Here is a 27,275-nt window from a genome sequence, read left to right as displayed (position 1 = left end):
TATCATGAAATGCATTTCTACGAGAAAATCTTGAAAATGCTCACACGCCCACGTAACTGCTAATGCCTCTTTTTCTACTTGCGCATATTTCTGCTCTGTGGTGTTCATAGCGCGCGAAGCAAACGCCACAGGTTTCCATTGTCCTTTAGAATTTTTCTGTTTCAGGGTCTCAGTTCGGAAACATTTGTGGGAGCTGGCATTTTGGAAAGAGCCATGACCTTTTGAGGGTCCTCCACACCTTCTGCATCTATCATAAAACCAAGAAACTTTAATTTTCGGAGGGAAAACTGACATTTGTCGTTTAACGCAAGACCTGCTTTTGCTATCTTTTTCAAAACAGCGTCAAGTCTTTTGTCATGTTCCTCTTGGTTTCGTCCGTGAACCAAGACATCGTCCATTACTACGCCAACAGTGGAGGAAGCCGTAACTGACCAGCGCTAACCGGAACTATTATTGAGATAGGCACATTTAAACACGCTTGTCCTCATCTAGGTTTGGTACGTTCTGGCATCGTTACGACACTCTTTGACGAGCAGTGCTTTCTGGTTAAATAGGGTGTACTGACATATATATTTCAACATCTGGACGCTACCGGCAAGTAATTGTAGTGATCGAGTACTAACGGTATGAAGTCCAGGAAGCTGAGAAACTATGCTCTACTTGGAAATGCTTCTGCAAATGATAGTGGCACACGTGACAAGTTTTTGAACGCCAAAAAATGCGAATTTATACGGCGATAGTAGTGAGCGATCTTCACATGTTTCCGTATTTAATTTTCACAGATGAGGTGAATGAAGTTGGGAGGGTTTTATAGAGCTTCAGCTCGATGGCTGCAAGGAGAATTCCGATGCATATTTATATAGTAAAAGTGGCTATTTACCGTTTCACGAACTACTAGATATTGATGTAAGTCTCGATAATCTGATAAGTGTGTAGGTTACAAACATGGTAACATGAGTACAGTTGAGTATAGCTTGCATATCAAACTGAAGGATGATGCTATGAAAAAAACGATAACCGACAAAGATTCTGCAAGTGCAAAAAAATCCGTTTGGACGATGGATCTACAGGCCGTGCTTTTATGTTCTAGAACGAGAGCTAGTACCTCATAATACAGAACTAAGCTATAGGTACACAATTTCACACTATATGATACAAAATCAAAAGCAGGTTACTGTTACGTCTGGAATGAAACTGAAGGCAAACTTTCTAGTGAAGTATTTACTTACTTGCAGTTTGAGCATTTTAAGCGAATCATTTGTAATAATCCCGAGCTGAAGCATATCATAGTTTGGAGCGATGGACGTGGTTACCTAAATTCGAAGAAAAAAAGTTTTTCACTTAAAATGTGAAAATTTGACTTAGGCAATTTTTTATTAGTCTGACAATATTTATTTATGCACATCTCTTTTATCATCTTGAATTAGCTACAATGAAGACTTAGCTGCTGATTCCCAACTAATAATTCCATATTGCAATCGTGAGTGAAATAAACTATAATGAATTACTTTAAGCGTTTCAGAATTCAAGATGTGTTTAGTTAGTTCATAAAAAATACCAACGGTTTGCGATAGCTTCCTGGCTAGTTAATATGCAGTTTCAGCTTAGATTATCATTGATGGTGACCCACAAATATTTTATACTATTGGTTCGCCCAATTTTTTTACTGCCTAAAAAAGTTTGAAGTGGGTAATATCTTTTCCCTTATTACAGAAGAGCCTTTGTTTTAGAGTAATTTAAAGATAATTTATATATTTTCCTTTAGCCAAATATCAACATTTTGTATTTCAGTATTCACTACGATCTCAAGTTAGGACAAACATGACGTAGATTTTAACGGGGAAGTATCATCAGCAAATAGCGTTGAATAAGGAAGATGCAACTGGTAGATAATTTAATAACATGAAAATAGCAGAGGACCAATTGTGTAACCCTGTAGAACTCCGCATTTAGTAAAGCCCATTTCATGAATATATACCCCATTCAGAACACATTTCTGACGCCCGCTTAAGTGTGACGCCATGAGGTTAAGTGATTTGCCTCTTATACCATTGAGTGATGAACCATATCGAACGCTGCAGCGAGGACCAAAAGAATCGCGCAGGTGATCTTCTTGTTTGTACTGCTATATAAATTATCATTTCCTTAAGCCTAGCTATTACTAGTTCAGTAGAATAATATTTATTTTTGAAATCTAACTAGAACACCCTCATAGCACGCGTTTTTTTTTTAATTGATTCGATTATATAAAATATTTTCATACATTTTAGGCCGTGAGACGAGGCCCTGAAAAACGCCTAAAAAGTGAGTTTCGTAGCGCCCATCTGGAAACTATATGAGTTCTTTAGTTTTGTATGAGAATGAATATATTGAACGCACTACAGCTTGTTCCCACTAACGAAAGTTACACATTTTCTGTAAAACATGCTTCTAAAACCCTGATGAAAAACTCGATTTAAGGAGATTTCCCCAAAATTAATAACCATAGGTTTACAACGACACAGCATGAAGAATTGCATTCATTTTATAGACTCCATCAAACGCATCAATTTTATGCGATGAAGTCACAAATTAACTTTGCGCGCACAAAAACACAAGTAAATCGGTTTAAATGAAAATGCAAAATTGCATTTGAGGGATTCTCAGAAAATCAATTTCCATAGCTTTACAACAACACAGCATAAGAATTACGCAATTCAAAAGTCCTGCAGCGCACTAACACAAATGTATTTCTGAAACGTTTCGACTGACCAAAATCAGTTTACTACAAAAACAGCGTAAGAAGTTGCATTCATTTTATAGAAGCTATCAAACGCATTTATTTTTATGCAATGAAGTCACAAATTAACATCGTGAGCACAAAAACACAAATAAATCGGCTATTTCTCACTGAAAAATTTACACAAAAAAGTCGTAAACAGAAATTAGTCTTTTTTCAGTTTATGTGGCTGTGTATTTGATACAAAGTCAATATTATTTATGGGAAATAGGACTTTCGAAACTACCAGATGTTTGAGAAAAATTGATTAAAAATATTCATTAAATTGACTTCAATATAATTCACTTTCCTCTGAATTGCTTCCGAAATCCTCATCCTTCAGAATATGCTTCTTTAGAGTGAATCATTGTTGGGTGGAAGAGTTTAATCCATATATTTGCAAGTTTTGGAGTGACGTGCCCTGGTATCATTTAGGTTGTTCATATTTACTCCGTACAGTGAACAAACAAATTCCTCAGCTTTATTTATTAATGAACCATTGCCCGACCTTTGACTTCTGAAAAAAATCTTCCATTGCGAAATTTCTGGGGCATATTTTAAGAGTGGTTTCGCGAGTTGGTGCCTGTAAAATAGGGTATGTGTTTCAAACCATCATTATGATTCATCGCATACAACAGTCTGTTTTCTAAAAGTACCGGTGAAGAATTTTAGACCAGTCTATCACAGCTAATTCTACACTAATTTTTTATTATTGCAATTAAATTAAAACTCATAAGAAGACAGAGTGGTCATTGAATTATCTGATTTATATTTAAATTTCCGAAACACAACTGAAAACTAACGAATAGAGTTCAAAAACCCAAAAACGAGGTAATCTGTCTGGGCAGAGACAATGCATCTATGCTCTGAGTGAGAAAAGTGTCTGAGCGGATGCGAAAACAGAGCATTGTTACATCACTTTTTGCATTTTGCTGATTGGCCAATGTCATAAAGTAAACAAGAAAGTAGATGCTCGGGGAAAGATCCATGCTTCGTTACCCTCAAAACTGTTTTGATTCTCAAATACCTTGATCATTTTATTCTTACAGGTAATTATCAGAGCAATTGGTCCAGTATTCGAAGAGAAAAGCGATTTCATCTCGACGAAAGAGAAGAATATCAACAAGAACAACAACATAATATCAAAAACGATCCATAGGTCCACTCACGTGTCCAATAAATTGGAAACCCCAATGACGTACGGTAAAAATAAAATATCAAAGTGCCTGAATTCGCAAGCGCCCGGTGTTAGGGAGACCCCCACAACCACTATCACTGAAACCACGTGTGTAGCCTTGTTGTTGATATTTTATTTAGATGCCAGGATGTTGTTACATTCAGACATTACGGTACGATGTATTGCAAATAAATATAGGGTAAGTATATATAATATACTTAAAAGTCTGCAGACATCAGTACCGCCAGACTATATCTGGTAAGATTGTGGAAATATTTAGATATTTCTGTTGTAATTTACGTACCGGTAGGAGCTACCGTACGGTACCGTAGTAAATGACCACGGTTCGGAGTATTAGTGTGCCGCCTACGCGCTGACAGTGTCTTGAGTCATGAGTGTAGGTGCGTTTATATCCAAGATATAGCCTACTGCAGTACGGTACTGATGGAAGATTCAGAAAACTTGCAGGATACTTAGCTCCATTTAAAATGCTAGAATCATCGTTATCCTTCATAGTTTAATGATTAATGAAAAAATTAGTGTAATTATTTAAAAGTAACATGTGTTTATATTTATTCCATTCGAGTTCCGTTCCGACCTTCGTCGGGTGCAGACGTGTCAGCTTGAAAAGACTAGTGAATGCTACGCGTTGTATGTTTCGGTATCTGTAATCTGTATCGCGCAATATCAACATGAGCAAAGCCCATCCACTAAAATAAGAGAAGTTTATGGATAAAAGATTGGATTTAAAGTTAAATGGTGGACGATCCTTTTATGAATCTAGTCGTGTATGATGGAACAGAGCATAGAAAAGATGGGATCACTGCACCTGTTGGAATGGCTGAATGGTGGTCGTTCGTGGAAATTCGATATTAATGTTGGAAGCATTGGAACGGATACAATGATTTTAAAGTGAACTAACCGAAAACGACAAAAGAACCCAATACCCCAATTCATGATTTGTGCATAGACTGCTATGGAACATTCAATCCATTTACCAAGCTTGTTTTTTAGTAAAAAAAAATTTGTCACTGTGTTATTTTTGCAATATAATTGAAGTAGACCCACAACATCACCATTTTTCGTCAGCGAGTGTTCTTTAATCCATATATCTGTATAGGAAAAGCACATACACGTCTCACATTTTAATTTGAATTTATAAGATATTGCCCGATGTCACATCATGTTTTTGTTTTATTGTGTTTTGCCTGTTTTTGGGGGACGGGCACGTACTTGTACGTATTTAACTTTTTTATTAAGTTATGCCCGTCCTCCAGGTCCTCTGTATTTTGTTTGTCCCTTTGTTGTTGTTTTGTGTTTTGTTTGTATCAGAGTGATCGAATAAAATTGATTGATTGATTGATTATGATATACTGCAGTACTGATTGAAGATTCAGAAAACTTGCACGATACCGTACCTAGCTCCTTTAAAATACTAGAATCATCGTTATCTTTCATACAATCATAGTTTATTGAAAAAATTAATGTAATTATTTAAAAGTAACCAAGATGTAAAGATACCGACCAAAGTTACCCCAGCCTACACCGGCAGTCAACGGGTTAACTAACTATTTTACTCACTTTATAACATCAGAACGCCAGCCCCACAGTCATGGGATGCCAGCCCACAATCGTTTTTGTTAGGCCATGTTAGGTGTAACTAGGCCTGTAGGCTGAGCTTGGTATTGCATTTGCGTGGAATATATCAGCTATGGCAGTATGGGCTATATATTATCAGGGCAAATAGTTTTCATGAAATAAGGTTTATAAAGTGAGTAAAATAGTGGGTTAACCCGTTGACCGCAGGGTGAGTGTGGGCTGGGGTAACTTTGGTAGATACTGTATCTCATCGCCCAGTGTTGCCCGTCATTTACAATCCCGAATTTACCCACTGTCTGACTGTGCTTAATGGCTTAACTTGAATTGATTTAAATTAATCTACTGAGTATGTGAATAAGACTGTAAAATAAGAGTCTCCTAGGCTATATAGGATACTTAATTAATGATTTTTAATCTCGCAATTCTGAAATTCAGGTCTGCAAAAAATAAGATAGGAAAACGGTATAAGAAACCGTAAGAATGGCAAGAATTTTGATAATTGGTTCTGGGGGAAGAGAACATGCACTAGCATGGAAGCTGTCACAGTCACCTCTTGTTAAGTCCGTTTTGGTGAGCCCAGGAAATGGAGGAACTGATAACAACATTGTGGAAAACGAAATGTCGGAACATGCTAAGAAATACCAAAAAGTAATGAATGTCATTGATGTTCCATCAGACAATTATGAAAGTCTCAGTTTGTGGTGCAAACTGAATGAAATTAGCCTTGTTGTTGTTGGTCCCGAAGTACCACTGGCAGATGGAATATGTGATGTACTAGCAAAAAACGGTGTGAGATGTTTTGGGCCAACCTCTTCTGCTGCTGCTCTGGAAGCCAGTAAAGAATATGCCAAAGAATTCATGGTGAGAAATGGCATTCCAACCGCACAATTTAAAAGTTTTAAAGATGCTGATTCAGCCATTGCTCATATAAATACAGCGAATTATGATGCGTTGGTTGTGAAGGCAAGTGGACTTGCAGCAGGCAAAGGTGTCGTGGTATGTGAAACTGCTACTGAAGCTTGTAAAGCTGTAAAGGATATTTTTGAACAAAACTTGTTTGGTTCATCTGGTGATACTTTGGTTGTGGAGGAACGGCTTTATGGTGAAGAATTCTCATTGCTTTGCTTTACAGATGGTGACACTATTGCTGTGATGCCACCAATACAAGATCACAAACAGGTGTATGATGGCGATAAAGGTCCAAATACTGGAGGGATGGGTGCCTATGGCCCATGTCCTCAAATAGATCATAAAGTGGTCGAATATATAACGAATCATGTTTTGCAAGTAGCAGTTAATGGTATGAAGAATGAAGGTAAAAAATATGTTGGAGTTTTATATGCTGGTATCATGCTCACAAAGGATGGACCAAAGGTGTTAGAATTTAATTGTAGATTTGGAGACCCAGAGTGTCAAGTTCTCATGTCATTATTAGATTCTGATTTATATGAGATTTTCACACAGTGTTGCAAAGGATCCCTCAACTCTTCTCATATTTGCTGGAAAAACACAAAATCTGTTTGTATCGTCCTGGCTAGCTCAGGTTACCCTGGAGCATATGAAAAAGGCAAAGTGATAACAGGTATAGGGGCAGGCAATCAAAATCCAAATTTGAAGGTGTTCGAAGCAGGAACAAAGTTAGATTCTGATGGCAACAAAATCACTTCTGGAGGACGTGTCTTGTCAGTTTGTTCAACAGCATCTAACTTAGAAGATGCAACAAGAATTGCTCTTGCTGGTGCTGAAGTGATCAAATTTGAAGGGTCATTTTATCGAAAGGATATAGGATGGAAAGGTTTGGAGTATATAAAAAACCAGCCGAAACTTACATATGCATCATGTGGTGTTAGTGTATCTAATGGTGACGCATTTGTTCATGGAATTTCATCAATAGCTTCGTCAACTGCCCGTAAGGGATGCACTGCAGTGCTTGGTGGATTTGGAGCCCTTTTTGACCTTGCTGCAGCTGGTTACTCTAATCCTGTTTTAGTGTCTGGAACTGATGGTGTTGGAACTAAACTTCTACTTGCTCAGGGAAGTGGTCGTCATTCGACAATAGGTCAAGATCTTGTTGCAATGTGTGTGAACGATGTTTTGACTCATAACGCTGAGCCTTTGTTCTTTTTGGACTATCTTTCATGTGGAAAACTCAAATCTAAAATTGCTACTGAGGTTGTTCATGGCATTTCTGAAGCCTGTAAACTTGCAGGCTGTGGTCTTATTGGTGGAGAAACAGCTGAAATGCCAGGCATGTATGCAAATGGAGAATATGATTTAGCTGGCTTTGCAGTAGGTGCTTATGATAAAAAGTTACACACACCATTGCCTCGTTTAAATGAAATATCGGAAGGAGATGTTATCGTTGGTATATCTTCAAATGGTTTACATAGCAATGGCTTCAGCCTAGTTAGGGAAGTTGTCAAGATATCTGGCTGCAATTTATCGGAATCAGCACCATTTGATAACAATTGCAATCTGCTGGACTGTCTTCTTGCACCAACAGCAATTTACACAAGTCTCTTACCAGTTTTGAGATCTGGAAACTTTGTAAAAGCTTTGGCTCATATCACGGGCGGTGGTATAAATGGTAATCTAGCTCGCGTTATTCCTAATGGAATGTGTGCTATAATTTGTGCCAAGCAGTGGGAAATTCAACCCGTGTTTGGATGGTTGTCGAAAGTAGGTGATATTGACTTCCAAGAAATGCTCAAGACTTTCAATTGTGGCCTTGGTATGTGCATGGTTATTGCCAAAGAAGGGGTAAATGCTGTTATGGAAAATTGTAGAGTTCGTTTGGCCTCATCTAAGCTAAATGCATATGTCATCGGATATATAGAAAAATCAGATGTTGAAAATAAAGTTATTGTCAATGATTTTGCCGAAGCTTTAAAAAACTCGTGGGATCCTAATGTAACTGAAGTTGATAATGCCCTAAATCTCCCATCAATTGGAAATTCTGAAAAACCGAGTGTAGCAGTATTTATATCTGGAACAGGGACTAACATGCAGGCATTGATTAACCATGAAAATACAGCTTCATCCTCGTACACAATATCACTTATCATATCTAATAAAGCCAATGCGGGAGGGTTGAAGAAAGCATCTGCTGCTAACATATCATATATTGTGCTGGACCATAAAAACTTTCCCACACGTGAAGCATATGATCTTGCAGTGCATGAGGTTTTGATGAAGAAAAGAGTTCATTTTATATGCCTAGCAGGATTTATGAGATTGTTATCTGGGTGGTTTACTAGGACTTGGCGGGGTAGAATAATCAACATTCATCCCAGCTTACTGCCATCTTTTAAGGGCATGGATGCTCATAAACAAGTTCTGAAATCTGGTGTGAGAATAACAGGATGTACAGTACATTATGTGACTGAAAATATGGATGAAGGAGCAATTATAGCCCAAACGGCTGTTTCAGTTGAAATAGATGATGATGTTACTTCTCTTTCTGAAAGAGTGAAAACTGCAGAACACCAAACGTATCCTAAAGCACTTGATCTAGTTGCTAGTGGTCAAGTACAGTTTAATGATCGAAGTAACAAGGTCACATGGCTAAACAAATAATAACTCCTTAGTAAGAGTTTTATGTACATAACAATATCTTGTCTCTTTTATCACTGACAGGGAGGCTTTGGCTGATGGGGAGAAAGAAATTCGATACAATATCGAATCAAAACCAACCATGTTTCTATTTTCAGCTTGCTTCTAGTCCGTTGTCACTATTTCATGCCTAATATGTTACTTGAGTCTTACGCTAATGGTTAAATGTACATATATATGACAGACAGTTTGTATTGTAAGTATGTGTACTTCTCCAGTCATTACCACAGCTATTATTATATTGCCTAATGTATGCAAGCATCTATACTTTGTCACTATACTCAGCAACTTTACTACAGGTTTGTGAATTTTGATTTCACATCAGTGTTAATATTTTGTTTATATTACAGCATTCATATCACTTCAGTTTTCTTGCCACATTTTCGTGAAACTTTGCAGTGATATCTTGATCAATCAATCATGTATTAATTTTGTATTATGCAAGCGTGTCTGATATTACTGTATCTTGCCACAATTTCTGACACTCTGTGACCTATATTTTTTTGCATTTTTCTACTTGAACACTGTCCATTTACTAGTACAGGGAAAATTTTGTTGCAATTACAGCCAAGATTGGAATGAGTGTATTTTTACTTTTGAGTTTGGCCATTTCAGCATAAGCCCAAAGACCAGCAGGGGGTTCACACGATCCCGTTCATGAAATGTCATGGTACTCCCGAACCCGTTGTTGTTTAAGACGTCAGACGGCCGTTGCGAGTGGTTAACTCACACTTGCGTTATAGTTGGCGTTTGGAATGTTATTAGACTTATGTAAGTATGGTGTATTTATACAGTGACTTAGCTTGAATCTTTTGAAAGAAAATTTGTGCCTCTCTTTAAAATTCAAATGGTTAAACAATTCCAAACCAAAAAACAAAATTAATTACGCTAATAAAACCTGCCGCTTTGGGGATCACTGAACCACCGTGTTTAATTACGTGGTTAAATCACGAATAAGTCAGCTTTCAGGAAATGTTCCTCACGAGTCGTTGAGGAAATGGCGTATTCGGTGTGGCGCATCTTGCTAAGGCTTAGGAATGCGATCACCATCCACCACTGATAACCCGCGTCGGTTCGCAGGTTCTGATTCAATGGGGGATAATTATGCGCAAGAAAATTGATGGACTCTTCACTGCCGCAGGGAGGTTCACGTAGCCACTGATCGGTTATGCCTTCCTCCTCCATTAAGTCCATGCAACTGAAACAAATAACTCTCTAATCTTATACCCGACATGGACTGACAACCGGACGAGAGGTCGTGGTTAGCCATATGATTAAGTCGTCTTTCAGGTTTTCTTTTTCCCCGGGACGCATACGTAAATGCTATCTTCTGCTCATTCCCCTTTTCCATTTAGCACTTAGCTTGATGAAAGCTCTGTTTCTCAGCACTCCTACTGGTTTGCAACTTGAAACGAAACCGCTCTGATTTGATTGTTACTCATTACATATTGTGCAGAAAAAATTTTTTCACAGAGCATCAAAGAATTCAGTAAATTTAGATATAAACCAAATTTCCAATGCTCACTGTCACGCAATGGGTTCGGAGCATGAGATGCTTTCTACCTGCCAGCAATGGTCGGATTTTTTGGACAAAGCCTCAACAAACAAAAAAACGGTCACCGCTTAAAATAAAAAAAATAGTGATTATTCAGCTAGGAATCGAGATTGAGCTGGAAATTCAAATCATTCCGAACCCCAACTGGATAATTACTACTTTATTTTAAAACGTGGCGGGGGTGTTTTTCCCAAATCCCGCATTGCATAAGTTGCGGTACATAAGATCTTTTGATTAAATATCAAAATTTCCGGTGCAGATCAGTCTCTAAAAAATTAGGGGTTCCGTCAGCCTAATCATTTTCAGAAAAAAGTAGAGTGCTGTTGATAACGAATTGATATTTTGTTAAATTCATACAAACTTAGTTATAACAAATATAGGCAAGAAAACTTCTGACCGTGCCGTTAAGGCGCTTGGCTTCCTGCAACTAGTGTTTTTCTATACTGGTACCAGTTTTAGAAAACCAAGCAAAGCATTTATTGCATTCCGATTGTGAACATACTTGATTCGCGTTCACACTTGTGCGTCTGTTTTTGTTGGCAGGTGGGTGCGTTCTCGTACGTTTTTAACTTTATTCAAGGTATGCTCAAACTAGGTATTTCTGTATTCTATTCATCTGTCTACTTTCCGTGTTGTTTTGATTTATGTCAGAGGACCTAAATAAAATGATCGATGGAACGCTGGCTTTTTATCATCCTGGCACAAAATATATGCCTGACCAAATACCATCATCGATCTGAAGAAAGATCAATCAAATTACCTGATAGGGAAAGTTTATTAAAATAAGATAATTGTGACTGCATTAAAAACAAGTACAATCTTTCAAATAATGAACGTATGATAAGCGTTAAATATGTTAGCATAATGCTAATTACAGAACGATTCAAAATGAGAACCACAAAGACATTAATGGAAGTCTTTGAAGAACATAATAAAATTGGGTCACCTACCTTTTTTGTTTCATATAATCCAGTACTAAATAAAGGGACAATCCTTTAGGAATAAAACATTAACATTTGTTGGCTAGAATAATTCTAAATACTTCAATTAGGCAGATGAAGTTAAAAAAAATAATTTTTACCAAATGAATAAAAAGTGATAGCGTTGTGTGTTTAAGATGTGCAATCTTTTCATACAGAAAACAGTCAATTATAATATCCACATCTCATGATTTGAAACACATAGTTCATGGAATAAATAGCATACTAAGTTATCTGCTATCCAGCTGATTTGAACATATGGAACTTTTGAACTGAGAATTTCACAAAAATAATTGCTCAAAACAAGATTAGGTAGATAGAATTCAGGCTGGATAATTGAATGCAATACCAAAAATAATCAAGGTCTGAGCATTTCGGAGGCAACAAGGATGTCTAGAAAATCACAGTGCTTTGCCAAATTGTATTTTCTGACCAGCCTCAACTCTGTATTTAAAGTCTTTTGGGGCTTCAAAAATAAGTACTATGGTTGAACCAAGATTAAATTCTCCCATTGACAACCCCTTTTGTGCTTCAACATTGTTGTACACCTCATCGTAATATCCACCATAAACTCGTTTTGGTCTATTCGTCTTTAGTGTAATATCTCCATATATCTCAACAGACCCAACGTTCGTCGCACCAACTGCAGTCATTGAAAAAAATCCATGTTGCCATTTCCCCAACAAACCCACTCGCTCATTCAAGACAAACAGACTTGGCACCATTGATGCTATCTTTGGGCTTACACTCAAAAGATCACCAGGAAAATGCCTTCTATGCTGCACAGTCCAATTAGCTGGAGAATGAAACCTATGGTAATCACCTGGTGCAAGATAGATTACACAATGATAAAGACTGTTTTCAGTTGGATTATGCATTATAGCTTTCATGTAGTTCTCCAGTGGAACAGTGCACCAATTGTGCTGATAGAGATCTTTCTCTCCCCATTCCTGATGAACAGGATCAGCGTGTAATGGCCCAAGAAATTTTTGCAAAGAATAGTGAACCCCCTTCACTTGTTCCACAAGACCATTTGTAACTTCTCCGAAATTAAGAACTGTACCATCTACGGGGCTTACTAAGTCAGCTTTGTAGTCAATTGGACGTACTTCAGATTTGATGGCTCTGCGAAAAAATTCGGATAAATTTGCATAGTTTTTCAGGTTTGAATCTAATGCCTCCTCCATATTTACACCATAAGCTTTTGTAAACAAGCCTAGAAAATAAGGTCTTAATGTAACTGGTAGATTCATACTCTGATTGGCTTTGCCCCAAGCACGTGAAATTGCTCGTAAAGGGAGGCCAAGATACACTTTCAACATAATATTTCTTTTCTCTTGAGGCATAATTGCACTGTTGAGTCTCAAAGTGGGATCATTTAGGGCAGACTTTCTATCAACAATATCAGGATAAAATATCCATCCAACAAATATTCCAGATGTAGCAATGATGGCTGCCTTGAAAAAGGTTATTACATCTGGGAAAACAGGAAAATATTTTCTTCCCCATTCCTGCTCCTTTTTCCTGTTATCTATGAACTGTTGAAGCTTTTTTGATTCTTTAACAGTTGCTGCATGCTTCTTTAAACCTTGTCCTTTATAAGGTAAACCAAACATTCTAAAAAGGTTAGGGCATGAAGCAATCCTTCTAATCCCTGCAGTTTTCCAAGACTTTGGTAGGAGACTTGGCTGTTTCCATGATGCATTATATATAAGACGACCAATGGGTGAAAGTGGAGGTAAAGTGTTTGAAGCATTTCTGAAAGTTGAAACAGTAGCTGTCCAACCATGTTTTACTGGTCTAGGAGTGTTTTTGGCAACATATCGGAAAACAGCAGCAAATAGTATTTTTCGAGCATCGTTCGCTGTCATTCTATTTATGGATGTTAAATATTATCTGATAAGAAAGGTGAAAATTGATGAAAAAACACATTGACACTAAGAGTGTGATTGATGTGCATAATTGCTCAGAATCAACAAACCAAAACTCAACACCTATTTTCGAGCATCGTTCGCTGTCATTCTATTGATTGGATTTTAAATATTATCTGATAAGGTGAAAATTGATGAAAAAACACATTGACACTAAGAGTGTGATTGATGTGCATAATTGCTCAGAGTCAACTAACCAAAATTCAACACCTATATTGCTTGTTAATCATGTAAACTAGTATCAAAGACACAGTTTTACAAATCAAGTACCGGTAATCGCCCCCAATCACTCTTTTTATATTTTTCCAGTTTAGATCAGGGCTGGGGAACTGGTTCGAAATCAAAGTGACTTTGGCTCCAGCATCAAAGTATATTCGAACTGTGGATCCAGCTCTGGCATTTTATACGTCAGAGCTGGGCTCCAGCTCCAGCTTATTTTCTTCATACTCATTATTATATCTGCCCAAATACCGCTTGGTGGAAGTAGGACTCAGGACTACTGGACTATGATACAAGGGTTTAACTTTTCAAAATTAAAACTTTCAAATATATATATTGAACTCGGAAACTTTTTAATTAATATTATAATTAAAATCTATAAAAATTTACAAGCTGAAAAGGGTAGTTTTTATTATTTGTATGAAGTTTTGAAAAAATTATAAATGTTGACAGATAATTAGATTAGGAGATGAGCCACTGATATTTCTGGTATCTCCAGCTCTATCTGTCTATCTAACTTTGAAAGCTTGGCTCAGACTCCAGCTCTCATGCTTGGTTAAGATGCATTCTTGTGGGGGTATTCCTGTCAGAATTTCAGTTAGATATAAGTTGATACAAAGTCTGACTTGTTTACACACAAAATGATATACACATAGGTTTAAATAAATCCACAAAATTATAAGTTAAAAATATATGACAGATAACTATCGTAATTCATTATATAATTATTATAGACTTGGGAGGGAATATATATCTGTATATATAGCTATATGTGAATGGTGGTCCAATTTAATTCAGATAAATAGTAATGATACTGCTTAAATGAATTGATAAAATTGAACTTTGATTGATTTCTTTGATTTTCAAAACAATATTAGTTCACACATTTTGTTTTTGCTCACAACTGATGTATAGATTAAAATAGAGTTTAGCTTGTCCTGCACAATTTTCTGTTTTGCAAACACACACACAAAGAATTAAGCCAAAACACAAACCTAGGCAAACGAGGCTTGGGTAAGAAATGAACAAAAAATACGCAAATGTATGTATGTATGTTCATTCGTCTCGTAAAAGCAAAATAAAAAACAGTTAGTGATTATCAACATTGAAGACGGGATGTATACACAAGACCATACTAGCCTAAGACACATGAAAGTGCGGCATACACCCCTATGATAAGCATAAAATGCAATAAATCAAATAAGTTTATTAATATGGTCCTTCATACAGACATGTGCGCAAGGTTTGGCAACATTGTACCATACCTAGTCTACTTTTAATATAGGCTACCGTACCGGTACGATCTGATACAAGGATAACATGCGAAATAATAATTTTTAAATTGCCAAATATTCACATCCGTTTCAAATCCTAGAATCTATCGCATCGGATGAAACCACTCATAAAAAGACAGCCTAAGTCAAAACAAAAAGAGATGAAAAACAATATTGCTCTCTTTCGACATCAAAGGTGGAAACGGACTTTGAACCCTTCAACTTTAACCCAAGATGCAGTGTAACCTTTGGCGATATAATTCTTTGTTCCTACTCTATGTTTTCAAACGAAAAAGACTCTGTACAAGTTCAATATTATATCCGACGTAATTGTTACAAAACATCTATTCCATATTCTGTATCAGCCGACTTACCGGTAGATAGATAGTCCAGTTGGATCTCCGCCATTGCTTGAGGCCCGCATCATTTCAGTTTACTAACGGATAATAGGAGACGCTACTAAAAACGCCAGTTCATTTTGAACGCTGCGCGTTCCGCTAAGTTCATTTCAAACGCTGCGCGTTTCGTAGTCTTAGGGCCCGTTCACACCACACCTCAATGGTTCACACTGACGCATAGGTTTGTGTTGCGTTGGGAACGGAATCCAACGCAATTGCGTTGAGGGTGTTCATACTTCAAATGCGTTAACGCAGCGTGCTACGGTTCACTTATTACGTAACAATGGCGGGAAATTTCGTGTCATCTGCGAAATAAATTTAACTATCGAAAACCTAACCAATTATTAATTAGGCCTACCCAAACCCGAAAAATGGAAGTTGCGAAGTTAATAGAGTTGGTTAGGGAGAAGGATTGTTTGTGGGCGGTTGATTACCGGAACAAAATTTTGCTATAGTGGTGGTAGCATAAAAGTCATATTGGGGATGGCAGAATAGGGATGGCAAAATACGGTCGAAAGGTGGCAGATTAGGGATGGCAAAATAGGGTCGAAAAGTCATATTGGGGATGGCGAAATGCGGTCGAAGCGTGGCAGATTAGGGATGGCAAAATGCGGTCGAATGGTGGCAGATTAGGGATGGCAAGATGCGGTCGAAGCGTGGTGGCAGATTAGGGATGGCAAAATGCGGTCGAAGCGTAGTGGCAGATTAGGGATGGCAAAATGCGGTCGAATTGTGGTGGCAGATTAGGGATGGCGACGTTTGAGAAAGTGAAGGGCATGGTGTCAGTGTTACCGTACCGTATACCGGTACCGTACGAACATTTTAAGGTTCTTAAGTTTAGCATGTAGCCTGAATGTATCTGCATATGCCAGAGTTACCAGACTTGGACTTTTAATTACTATGGTAACGGTAGACTACCGTATCATCGGACTACCGGTACCGGTATGCCTTCGCGGTAGAATTATTGTGTGGCAAGATGTAGGCACGAACACGGTATGTCAAATTGGGACTGGTACCAGTAACATTGCAGCATTGTGTGGAGCAAGCGATAAACTAAAAAGTGAAACTGCTAAAGACATTTGACTGTTTGAGTGAACTCCGCAGACCTAAGCAAAATGTTAATATGCATTCTAACTATTTGATATATTTAATTGCTGAATTGTCTAACTTCAAATTAGCAGTGGTGTGGCTCATCGTGCTAAGCCTGTAGGCGGAATAAGCTTGGCATCGCACCTCTTATTATTTACACTACCGTATGTCAGTCTGTGTAGGTTCGCAGGTTTAAATGTGGAGATCGTTAGGAATACGCTCGTCACCCCATGGTTATGTGCGAGAGGATTACTGGACTCCTCGTCGCAGTTGGGTGGTTCACATAACCGCTGGTCGGTTACAGCTTCCTCCACCATCTGGTCCAATATCTCTCTCCTGGGATAGATATGTAGATCCTATCGTTAATCCGAGCGAGACACATATCATGTTAATTAACTGTAGTAAAAGCCCCGAACTTCCAATTCCATTATAAAATTTTATCGTAAATGACATTAAGTCTATATTGACTACTTGAAACTCTGTCAAGTATTTTGATATAATTTCAGATATGAAGATTAAGGTTATCTAGTCTTTAGGGATATTGCTGCAATGACTGAAGTGAGTCTATTTGTGCCAGAAAGGGGATCAAGAACTTTATAGTTTGCACTTTCAACAAGAGAGCGATGCTCAAATATATGGACACGCAGCCTGAGTGAAGCAGTAGTCCAGCTTACCTTTGACGGTTCGCTAAACACTAGAAGCACCAATGTTCGCTGACCTCGCGACTCGCTCGCACGATGAACCGCCACATGGTGGCAATTTTTGATGAGGTCATAGCACAAAAGAAATGAATTCCATGCAGCTCTCAGAAATATTGGAAATATATGAAAGTAATAGCCTTCAGGCAAAAATTATCTTAAACCATTGAAAATTTCAAAGCAATTCGTCCAGTAATCAACAAGAAAAGCGGTTTTTCAATATTTGTCAAAGAACAACAACATAATAACAAAACGATCCATATGTCCACTACATGCCCACAAATGAATTGTGACATGGGACTTAATATAGTTTTATCTCCAAAACTATCTCTGTACTTCAAAACTGTGTTTTGAAGTTGATGACCGGCTCACATACTCTACTGTGTATTGGTTCAATCTGCAAATATTCTGAAACTTGAGAATGTTTATGAATTTGAAGTGCTGAAACTTACGTTTCAGATTTGGTATCATTGCTGATCATTGCTTCGGACAATTCATTAAAAAGAGATAATAATCGTTCAGCTGATAGAGGTTTCTATTTTGTTATAGTAACTTTACCCTGGTACAAAGATGTATTGAAGATACTTTCTAACACAATAGCTTCGTGTAGTATTTCACTAGTTCTTTGAATATGATTATGTTCAAATTTCATAAAGGAACCATTCTAATCTAGTAATATTTAATATTTATTCAGCATTTTAGCTTATAAGGCAAATGTTAAATGAGAAATTAGACCTAAACTTGTTATTTGTAAAGGGCATATAAAAATAAAACATTAAACTTTAGTGTATGTTTGCTAATCCATATGTTAGTAAGAGTTGTTTATTTGCCATAATTGCTTCTATTAAAATAATTTTCCTATTTTTGTTAATGTAACTTGGATCAATGACATTAAACAACATGATGCGCAACTCCGGCATTTTTGGCCGAAGATCGTATTCGATAGCACGCTCCAATGCACATACTTGACGAGACGAAAACGAGCGGATGTGTGCTGCTTTCAAGGCGTAGCACGAATGGTGTTCGTGCCTGCTTTGACAGTTGTTGTCGATTTTAATGATATTTTTGAAAGTTGGGGTAAAAAGAAATCGGTAAAAGGTAAGGTGAATACTATTGTTGTATATCACACCCGGGCATCGCACTGTTAAGTACATGTGGGAAAGCCAGCCTTTGTCAAATACTACGAAGTTATTAATTCAGTACGGTACGTAGTTGCCCATTTGCCGAAATTACATATTTACTTACCCCTTATGGTTTCAAATAGTTCATGCACCTCCAGTTAGATTTTTTTAATCAGTGAGGATATATACTCATTGTTGATTGCTGCTCATTGTAACATACTATTACGCATTCACTTTTATTTGCGTATTGAATCAAAGTGTTAACAAGTTCACCTAACATTTCACTCATACCGGTCTATATTGTATAGTCTGATTTCTCAAGTATTTGGAGCCACGAATGCTTGTAATTTTCTGACTAAACCCTTTTATTAGTTGGTTTATATACCAAATTCAGTAAAATATTTTTTGAATTAAAACATGAGATATTGGATTTATTAGCTTTTCCATTCTGAATCATATAGACTGCTTTATTTATTCTTAACGAAAATTAATAAATCTCCTCTCTTTCTTCAGATGTGAAAGTTGTGAACAAACCTGTCTAAGCATTGTGAGACTCTTGCAGCACAAGAGGCAATAGCAGAAATAGTAAGTATATCAATCAAGAAATTAAGCCGACATAAAGCAAAACTTTCAACTATTCGTCTAATCTCAATTTCCTATTATTTATTCACAGGACAACTATAGCAGACGGGGAGATATCAGAAGTCTGGCGACATATCAGTGACAGTGTGATTCCAAGAAATATAATGCATTTGAAAATAGAAAATTGCAATAGAAAAACAACCTATGGAGGCATGCAAAGACATTTGACCCTCCGGTAGAGTTGTGTATGGCCCCCACATTCTGCAGGGCTTGAGGAAAATAACTAAAAATTCCAAAGCGTAAGATTGCATAAGCGGTCTTATTTGTAAAAAGGCACAAAACACGCCAGACATACTTAAAACAGCTTTGGAAATGAGGATTACGGGTACCTCACTGCACCTGTGTTATATTTGGTTCATCAACTTTTGGTAGTACTATAGAAGAAATTCCGGAAGGGGTATAATCATCATTCATGATAAAATACTATCATATATTTTTTGAACAACTTCAATCTAGACCAGGGATCTCAAACTCGCGGCCCCAGAGAACTTCCAGTGCGGCCCTCGAACGTTTAACAATAATTGTAATAGTATTTTGGAAGTTTTTTTTTTTTATCTAAATGTAATAGATTTTTCAAACCTTCTAAAGTGAAATTGATTATTCACACAGAAAACAATTTACTGAAAGTAGTTTTGGAATATTGATTTTTTTTGTCCACATTTTGACCCAATTAAGAATACACATCAAGCTAGCAAAAGAATACTTGAATAAAACACTTGAGTAATTAAATTAAACGCAAAGTACATGAAGAAGGTGGCATTTTCGAAGAAAATGGGAGTTGTAACATTTCTGCTCTTCACAAAATTCTGAAGCACATTGTTTAATTTGTCATATTTCCATCAATACAATCAAAAAACACAATAGGCTCAGCAGTCAATATGACAAATTCGAAGACCAACTTCGAACAGAAAATTTCCATGTGTTTGTATATTAATATAATTATACAACGACTTAGTTACTAAAAATCAATATCAATAATAATTCAAGCAATCCTATGCCACGCAATGTAGTGCGAAATGTCTTGTCGAAAAAATCTGTCATTTGTTTTTTTACTGATCTATACATGAAATGATAAAAGTAACTTTTTTGCATTACTGGAATTAATTAAACATTCATAAAGATCCAGATAAACCCATGATCATGTGGCCTCGTTAGTTAGAGTTGGTACTATAAAATCATTTCAGACTGGCCTTAGTATGCTGGTGACACAAAAAAGATGCCAAACGCCAGGACAAATGTAATTATTAAAACATTGAGTTTATACTGTAGTATTTTTGTTAATTTTAGGTTCATATATTTAGATTAAGTTATTTTTAGTGTATGTATTATTCTTTCCTTATTCAAAGCTTGTTCAAAAATGATTTTGATGGTTGTACATAGAATTTTACGATTTTTTATAATAAATACTGTAACTTGCAAATGTTGCAATAATAGTGGAATGCAAATATTAATATGTAATTGCATTTGAAATTGAAGAAAATAATAAAACTTAATCCAACTGTTTAGTTGCATCACAATATATGTCACAAACTAAAACTATCTTAAAAATATCTTTTAAGTATACATTATCAAAAACTGTTTGCGGCTCTTTTTACAATTTTCAAAATGCAATGCGGCTCTCGAAAACCCATGAGTTTGACACCACTGATCTATTCTAGACGATTCAAGCATTGCTTTGGGAAATGATATCACTTCAATTAAATTGAAATAATCTCGCTATATTAAATACAAAATCTTTGCTATCATAAAGGTAAACCAATTCAGCCACTCGAAATATACTGGCCTTATCAAAGCAATGGAGGCAAAATTGAGAGTTCATGAGCTATGAACATTTGTTCTTTTCTTTGTCTTGAACTTTCCATACTCCACAGCCCCTATTAATTTTTTTTTAATTTTAATTACCATGTGATGGTCATACATATCTTTAACTTGTATTTTCTGTCATGATGTATTATCTCAATGTGCCAAACTATTAATTAGTGTGCATATTTTGCTTCCAGATGACATAAATGTATTGTCATGTTTATTACCTCAGCTTGGAGTATTGACAAGAAAAAGGTGCCAGTAAATTAGGTAAAAAAATTTTCAACTCATTGTTATAATCAGAATTCACAATCAATAGGAATTATAAACAGCCAACAATCAGTGAGAATTATATGCGAAATCCCTCAGAATAAATTTGTCTAAAATCGGAGGAAGGCAAAAAATATAGGTAGTTTCCATCCACACAAGCATTTCAAGAAGACTTGCTCGAGCCAAACTAAATGAGCATCGTCAGGTGATCGGTAAGGCTGCAAGTTGAATTCAGCCCTGCAACCTCCTGCATAGAAGATAATATTAATTAGTGGGCTATGAGCTAAATTCCTAAATTTAAACAAACCTATCTACGATGCATTATGTACCAGCAATGTTACCTACGAAACATTAAAATTACTAACTTTGAACTTTGTCATTATCTGCAAAATGTTCCACACAAATCTTTCCGCTATCGCGTTTGTAATCTTTTCTGATAAAAAAAAACGTCTATGATGTCCAGAATTGCTCTTTACAGCTTGCCTGTTATTCCAGCTTTCCAAGTAAGCAAAACTTCTTAGATATAGATATTATTTTGTTTCGTTACAGGCGCAAAAAGGCAGGTACTATACGTAAAAAAGACGCCGAGTAGCAAGAGCGAGCGGAAAACGGACGCGAAAGGCGACGAGAAATATGTGCATTGGAGCGTATCATGAAATACAATGTTTTGCCTGTAGTCTTATGGAGTGACGTCAGAGTTGCCTATCATGTTGTTTAATGTCATTGCTTGGATCAATCATAAAAATCACTCTCATTGTTAATCTTGTTTTATAGTTTATTTATTGCTACTGTTTTTTATGCAAACTGTATTCCAATTGTTGCATCCAAGGTTATCCATCCAGCTAATCTAAACATTTTTATGACAGATCAACTTTTTCATAGATTTCACCTAATAGCACATAATCAGCCCTATAGTTATCATTTTATTTACACAAACATTTGAAAGAGTGCATTCTCCTGGTCTGATCCTTTACTTCCACAAATATTTTATCATTTCGACTTGCTACTAGTATGCAATCTCACTTACTTTTGTGATTTCCATTTTCGTGTCTTGAAGACATTCTCATAAAATTCAGTTCCTAACCCTACCTAAAATCCCTGAAATCACACAATCGCTGAGATTGAATACCTTTATATGTTTAATAGGTGCTCCCGTGTGTGCATCCCGTCCCAGCATGTGCACCAAGATGGCACACAGCCTGAACATATTATGTGTACCAGATTAGGGTTATCAGGTTGTACGCCATCTCAGTGCACATACTACGGAAGCGTCGTTTAATAACCTAATAGCTCTATTTGTGCTACTGTTCAAATTAATGTCACTGACTTCAACTTGTGTACACAAATTCCAAATATTTTTTTTTTCTTCTAATAACGTGCAACATACTAAATTGTATTTGTTTGAGATTACATTTTTCCAAGATACAGAAATATGTTTTAATTTGCTTTCAGTATTTTTTGCCAATTATTAAACACTATTTATGGGGACTGTAGCATTTGTGTACACGATATTATATTCTTTGTCTAGTCCTTGTTTGTTTTGAAGTCAATCAATAAGATCTGATTTTCATTCATGAATCATAACCACTTTGTACTAATGCATTGTCTGCAATCCTAAAATAACAATTTCTCTGCTACTACTCCATACTGTGTTATTTTGTTCTTGTTATAAGATAAACTTGTTATTTATGTGGGTGGGTGCATATGCTGTTATATATATTCTATAATGAAGTTCCTGATTACTTTCTGTAGCAATAGTTTTCAGTGTGTAATCTTGAAATCTTGCAGTGAAAATATGTCTTCCCCCAGATAATGTCCTAGCATTCACTAAGTCCTTTGGTTAAGTTCATGTTTTAATATGCCAAACTATGCATGGAAACACAATGTAATTGTGTGACAACATTTCGAATCAATATGATATACTGGTGTTATATGCTTTCATTAATATAAAATATTGTAAATTAATTTCTCAATAATGTAATAATTTTTTATTGGTTGGATATCCCAATTTTTGTGTTCACATTTTGAACCTTACTGTAAATGATGTAGGATTTCCCATTTGCATTTATACCCGATATCTTTATAGCATCATGTCATCTCAAATTATGTGCTTCATGTTATCTCAAATGTCATCTCTTTATTTCCGTTTACAACTTCTTTCTTGCGCGCATATATGAATAAACATGCATGGTTCACTAACATTTGCATGTTTTCTCATGAATGTCCTGCTTGTAATTTTCTTAAAAGCTTCTTAAATATACTCTCACTCTCATGTCAGTGCGCTTCCGTTTCTATAATATAAAGCTTTCAAAATCATATCATATTACATGAGCCAACTTTAATGTTGCTCAATTTTGAAATGATTGATGATGATGATTTTTTTAAACCTACTTAGTGACAACAACTAGACCATTATAGTTACTTTTGATGCCTTATACCTTACTTTGAGTCATTCACCATTTACATATCTTAAGTAACCAATGCCATTACCTCAAATTTGAAAATACCATAAAACCTACGATCTCTGGTCGTTCTTAGAGCATCGATTCACGGGCCTTTCAAACTCTCTGGTCATTTAGTTCAGGGACATTTTATTCATCCCTACATATATACCGTTCAATATGTTTTAATGTTAGTCTAGTCTTGGAAAGTTTTGAGATTGTTTTTATCGTGGAAAACTGAATAAAATGAAATAAAGAGGCCTCCTCATTCACTGTTTTTATCGTGGAAAAATGAAATGAAGAGTTTCTAACGCCTCTTCAATCACGTAGTCGTTAGGGGGTTGTGATTAGAGTGGTAGTGACTTCAACATGGCAGAAAGCCAATCTAAAAATGCAATTCTCATACAGTGAAATCCCGTTTCAAAGCTCTTTTGAAACCACGGGAATATTTACCGTAGCGTTGGAACATATTTCGGTAATTAGTATTACACAAATTACATAAAATCGAGTACAAGATATTACCTTAGTCCTTCAACTTCAAAGATTATGAGTCTCATGGAAAAACCTACGAGTGGCCAATACCGAATAGTTCACTGTTTCAAATGCATTTGAAGTTCAAAAAACGCTTATCTATAATTAGGGCTGGGGAAAATATTCGAATAGCGAATCGAATATTAAATTATTCGAATGGCATTTTACTATTCGAATATCGGGTACCACGTGATCTGCGTCGCTTCCCTTGGACACGGAACGTCTGTGAACCGATCGTGAATTGCGCGAGAATTCACCTACAAGCTCGCTCGCTAACAGACAAATTTGAAAAATCGTTTTTGCGTTGTGGTGTTATTTGTTTTCTTTGCGTTTCGATCGTTCATTTCAATTCTCTATGTTGCACAAAGAGGTACCGACACCGTTCCCTAAATTTAGAAACGTTAAATCAGATGAGGTATTCAAAATAAATATTCCAGATTTTAAACTCCGTATGATTGGCGGCACGTGATTAGCCCGTTCATGAATGAACCAAACATAAATTTGTTTAACGAAAATTAAAAGTTGAATTAACTTTTGCGTGGAACCATATATACATAGTATAACACGAACAAGCTATGACCAGAAAAGAAATGGCAGGACATAGTTCTTTTAATGTACTTTCAAATAATTCTTTAGTGATCCCTTTCATTCTTGACCAAATAATGTTTCGAAAGTGTAAACATTTCACTCGGGCATGCATGGCGGGTGGAGTGTAGAAATCGTGAACAGGAGTATGGCGTAAAATCAATCGTGAATTTCGATGTAACAACGCGCACTGTCTCGTTTACGAATTGTTGTATCGTCGGAAATGATTACATTCGTTATATTTTTGAGCATTTTTGCACTAATAAATAGGGCGTGACATTGTCAAAATTGTCAAGAGAAGTAAAAGTGAATTCGCAAATTCCGTAAATAAAATTGTGAATTACTCGGTAACGATATTAGCTATAATGACCGCGCGGTTTGTTGAAAGAAAACGTCGGAACTTGGAAGAGTTAGTTATAAATAGCGCCTGGCCGTCTATTAGGCACAAAAGTACAAAAGCGCAATTTTTTCAGCATTAGGTCGCATATGCAAATTATTATTCAGGAAGCGCTGTTTATTAACGTCATCTCGTCATATGGCCACGCAGAAATGCCTTTATTGCCGAATTATTTAGTCACTATTTTAAATCAACATTCGGGATTGACGCAATCGCAGCTCTGCGAGGTTTATCTGTAAAGTAACATAACCACCATAGAAAAGCATAGCAAAGTTGATTACGGTATTGTCTTAATAAATATCTGCATCCCGGTATCGATAATAATATCACCTTAATATTGTGACGGTAAATTTACAAACGTTGATAAGTAATATGAAAGCTAACGCAAATGATAAAAATTAGAATAATATTAATTTGGGTTTTTACATCAATCCTTAATGGTTTTAACAGCTGTTGCCGACGTGAACCCACGGGTAAACCCGAAATATAAACGTCGATGTCCGCCAACGCGAAAGAATTAATACTTGCAAATAACAGAAAGGGTCACGGTGACAAAAACAATCATGATTATGACGAAATTAACCAGTAAAAAACGCTTTGTAGCCGATTTTTCAATGTCTTTATTAATTTTTAAAGGGAGTATCGACCGACGTTGTAGACCTCCTGTTGTGTATAAAAAATATTCGTTATTCGACTATTCGGTATTCGTTAAAAATATTCGAACTATTCGATTCAAAAAAAATATTCGATTTTGCCCACCCCTATCTATGATATGCGAAGCAATTTGCATGCAATAAACTAAGGAATAACTGGCTATATTACCAGGCATTTCATATTCACAGATTACTGCGATATATATTTTAGAATAGTAACGCTTTTATTCTTTTATGAGTCGACGTAATCATGAGTTAGTTACGTTAACAGATTTAAATTAATATGACAAGGCATTTGAAATAGTGGTATCGGTCATGGATTTGAATATTTGGCGCAACACAAAATCAACCTGGTAAAAAGTTCATACTTTCAAATACCAATCATTATTCAAATTATTTGCCAAAAAGCGGGATAAAGTATAAATTATTTTTCCGACTTGGGACAATTTTTCCAAGAGTCTGAAAATACGAATCAAAAATTAATTATATTCAGGCGCTTTACCACACATTTTAAGCCAACAAATTGCCGTTGTATTTTGGAGTAATAATACTTTTATTATTTTGTGAATACGAAAAAACGAATCAGCAATTAATTATATTCGGGCACTTTACCACACATTTTAAGCCCACAAATGGCCGTTGTATTTTGGAGTAATAATACTTTTATTATTTTGTGAATACGAAAAAACGAATCAGCAATTAATTATATTCGGGCACTTTACCACACATTTTAAGCCCACAAATGGCCGTTGTATTTTGGAGTAATAATACTTTTATTATTTTGTGAATACGAAAAAACGAATCAGCAATTAAATATATTTGGGCACTTTACCACACATTTTAAGCCCACAAATTGCCGTTGTATTTTGGAGTAATAATACTTTTATTATTTTGTGAATACGAAAATACGAATCAGCAATTAATTATATTCGGGCACTTTACCACACATTTTAAGCCCACAAATTGCCGTTGTATTTTGGAGTAATAATGTTTTTATTATTTTGTGAATACGAATCAGAAATTATTTATATTCGGGCACCTTGCCACACATTTTAAGTCCACAAATTCCAGTAGATTTCAGAGTAATAATACTTTTATTATTCAGTAAATCCGAAAATAGGAATCAAAAATGAATAATAATCGGGCAGTTCACTACACATTTTATGCTCACAAATTGTCGTCGCAACCATAAGTTACGTTAATAAACAAAACTAAATTAATAACGCATAATAATTTTATATGCTGGTATCGGTCATGGATATGAATAATTTGCACAACAGAAAATCATCCCAGTAAAAAGTCGAAACTTTCAAAGGTGATCCCGAAGTATGCGAACCAAGATGGCGGACATCGGAACGTAACATGGGTAACAGGTTAGGCGATAATTTTTTTCCAATTTTAGTCTTATTATCAGTTCGAAGACTAGCCAAGAGCCTCCCGTAGTATTTATACCTAAAATTATAGCCTAACCCTAACCCAGTACACATATTACATCCCGAGCTCCGCCATCTTGGTTCGTATACTTCGGGAGCCCCTTTTCAA

At 36.1% G+C, this 27,275-nt stretch overlaps 2 protein-coding genes and 1 long non-coding RNA gene across 3 annotated transcripts in view; 1 reads left to right on the top strand and 2 right to left on the bottom strand.

Moving 5' to 3' along the window:
• Nucleotides 1-945: 945 nt before the first annotated feature.
• The window catches only part of LOC144420965 (uncharacterized), a 61,845-nt gene continuing 35,515 nt past the window's right edge, over nt 946-27,275 (bottom strand). Inside the window, exon 3 of the long non-coding RNA XR_013474809.1 lies at nt 946-1,313. This is a non-coding gene — a long non-coding RNA (uncharacterized LOC144420965). The remainder of the gene's footprint in view (nt 1,314-27,275) is intronic.
• LOC120342230 (trifunctional purine biosynthetic protein adenosine-3-like) lies at nt 4,080-9,725 on the top strand. The gene has a single exon (XM_039410976.2). The coding sequence runs from the start codon at nt 6,015-6,017 to the stop codon at nt 9,108-9,110; it is 3,096 nt and encodes a 1,031-aa protein (XP_039266910.2). The 5' UTR covers nt 4,080-6,014; the 3' UTR covers nt 9,111-9,725.
• On the bottom strand, nt 11,458-15,683 carry LOC120343120 (phosphatidylserine decarboxylase proenzyme, mitochondrial-like). Its single transcript, XM_078110954.1, has 3 exons — nt 15,480-15,683; nt 13,709-13,728; nt 11,458-13,558 (listed from the first exon to the last, which is right to left on the bottom strand). Exon 3 carries the CDS (start codon nt 13,550-13,552, stop codon nt 12,083-12,085), a length of 1,470 nt encoding a protein of 489 aa, XP_077967080.1. The 5' UTR covers nt 13,553-13,558; nt 13,709-13,728; nt 15,480-15,683; the 3' UTR covers nt 11,458-12,082.

This window comes from Styela clava, chromosome 3, assembly GCF_964204865.1.
Source record: "Styela clava chromosome 3, kaStyClav1.hap1.2, whole genome shotgun sequence".
In the NCBI taxonomy this organism is placed as follows: Eukaryota; Metazoa; Chordata; class Ascidiacea; order Stolidobranchia; family Styelidae; genus Styela; species Styela clava.
This window is presented reverse-complemented; position numbering and strand designations above follow the sequence as displayed.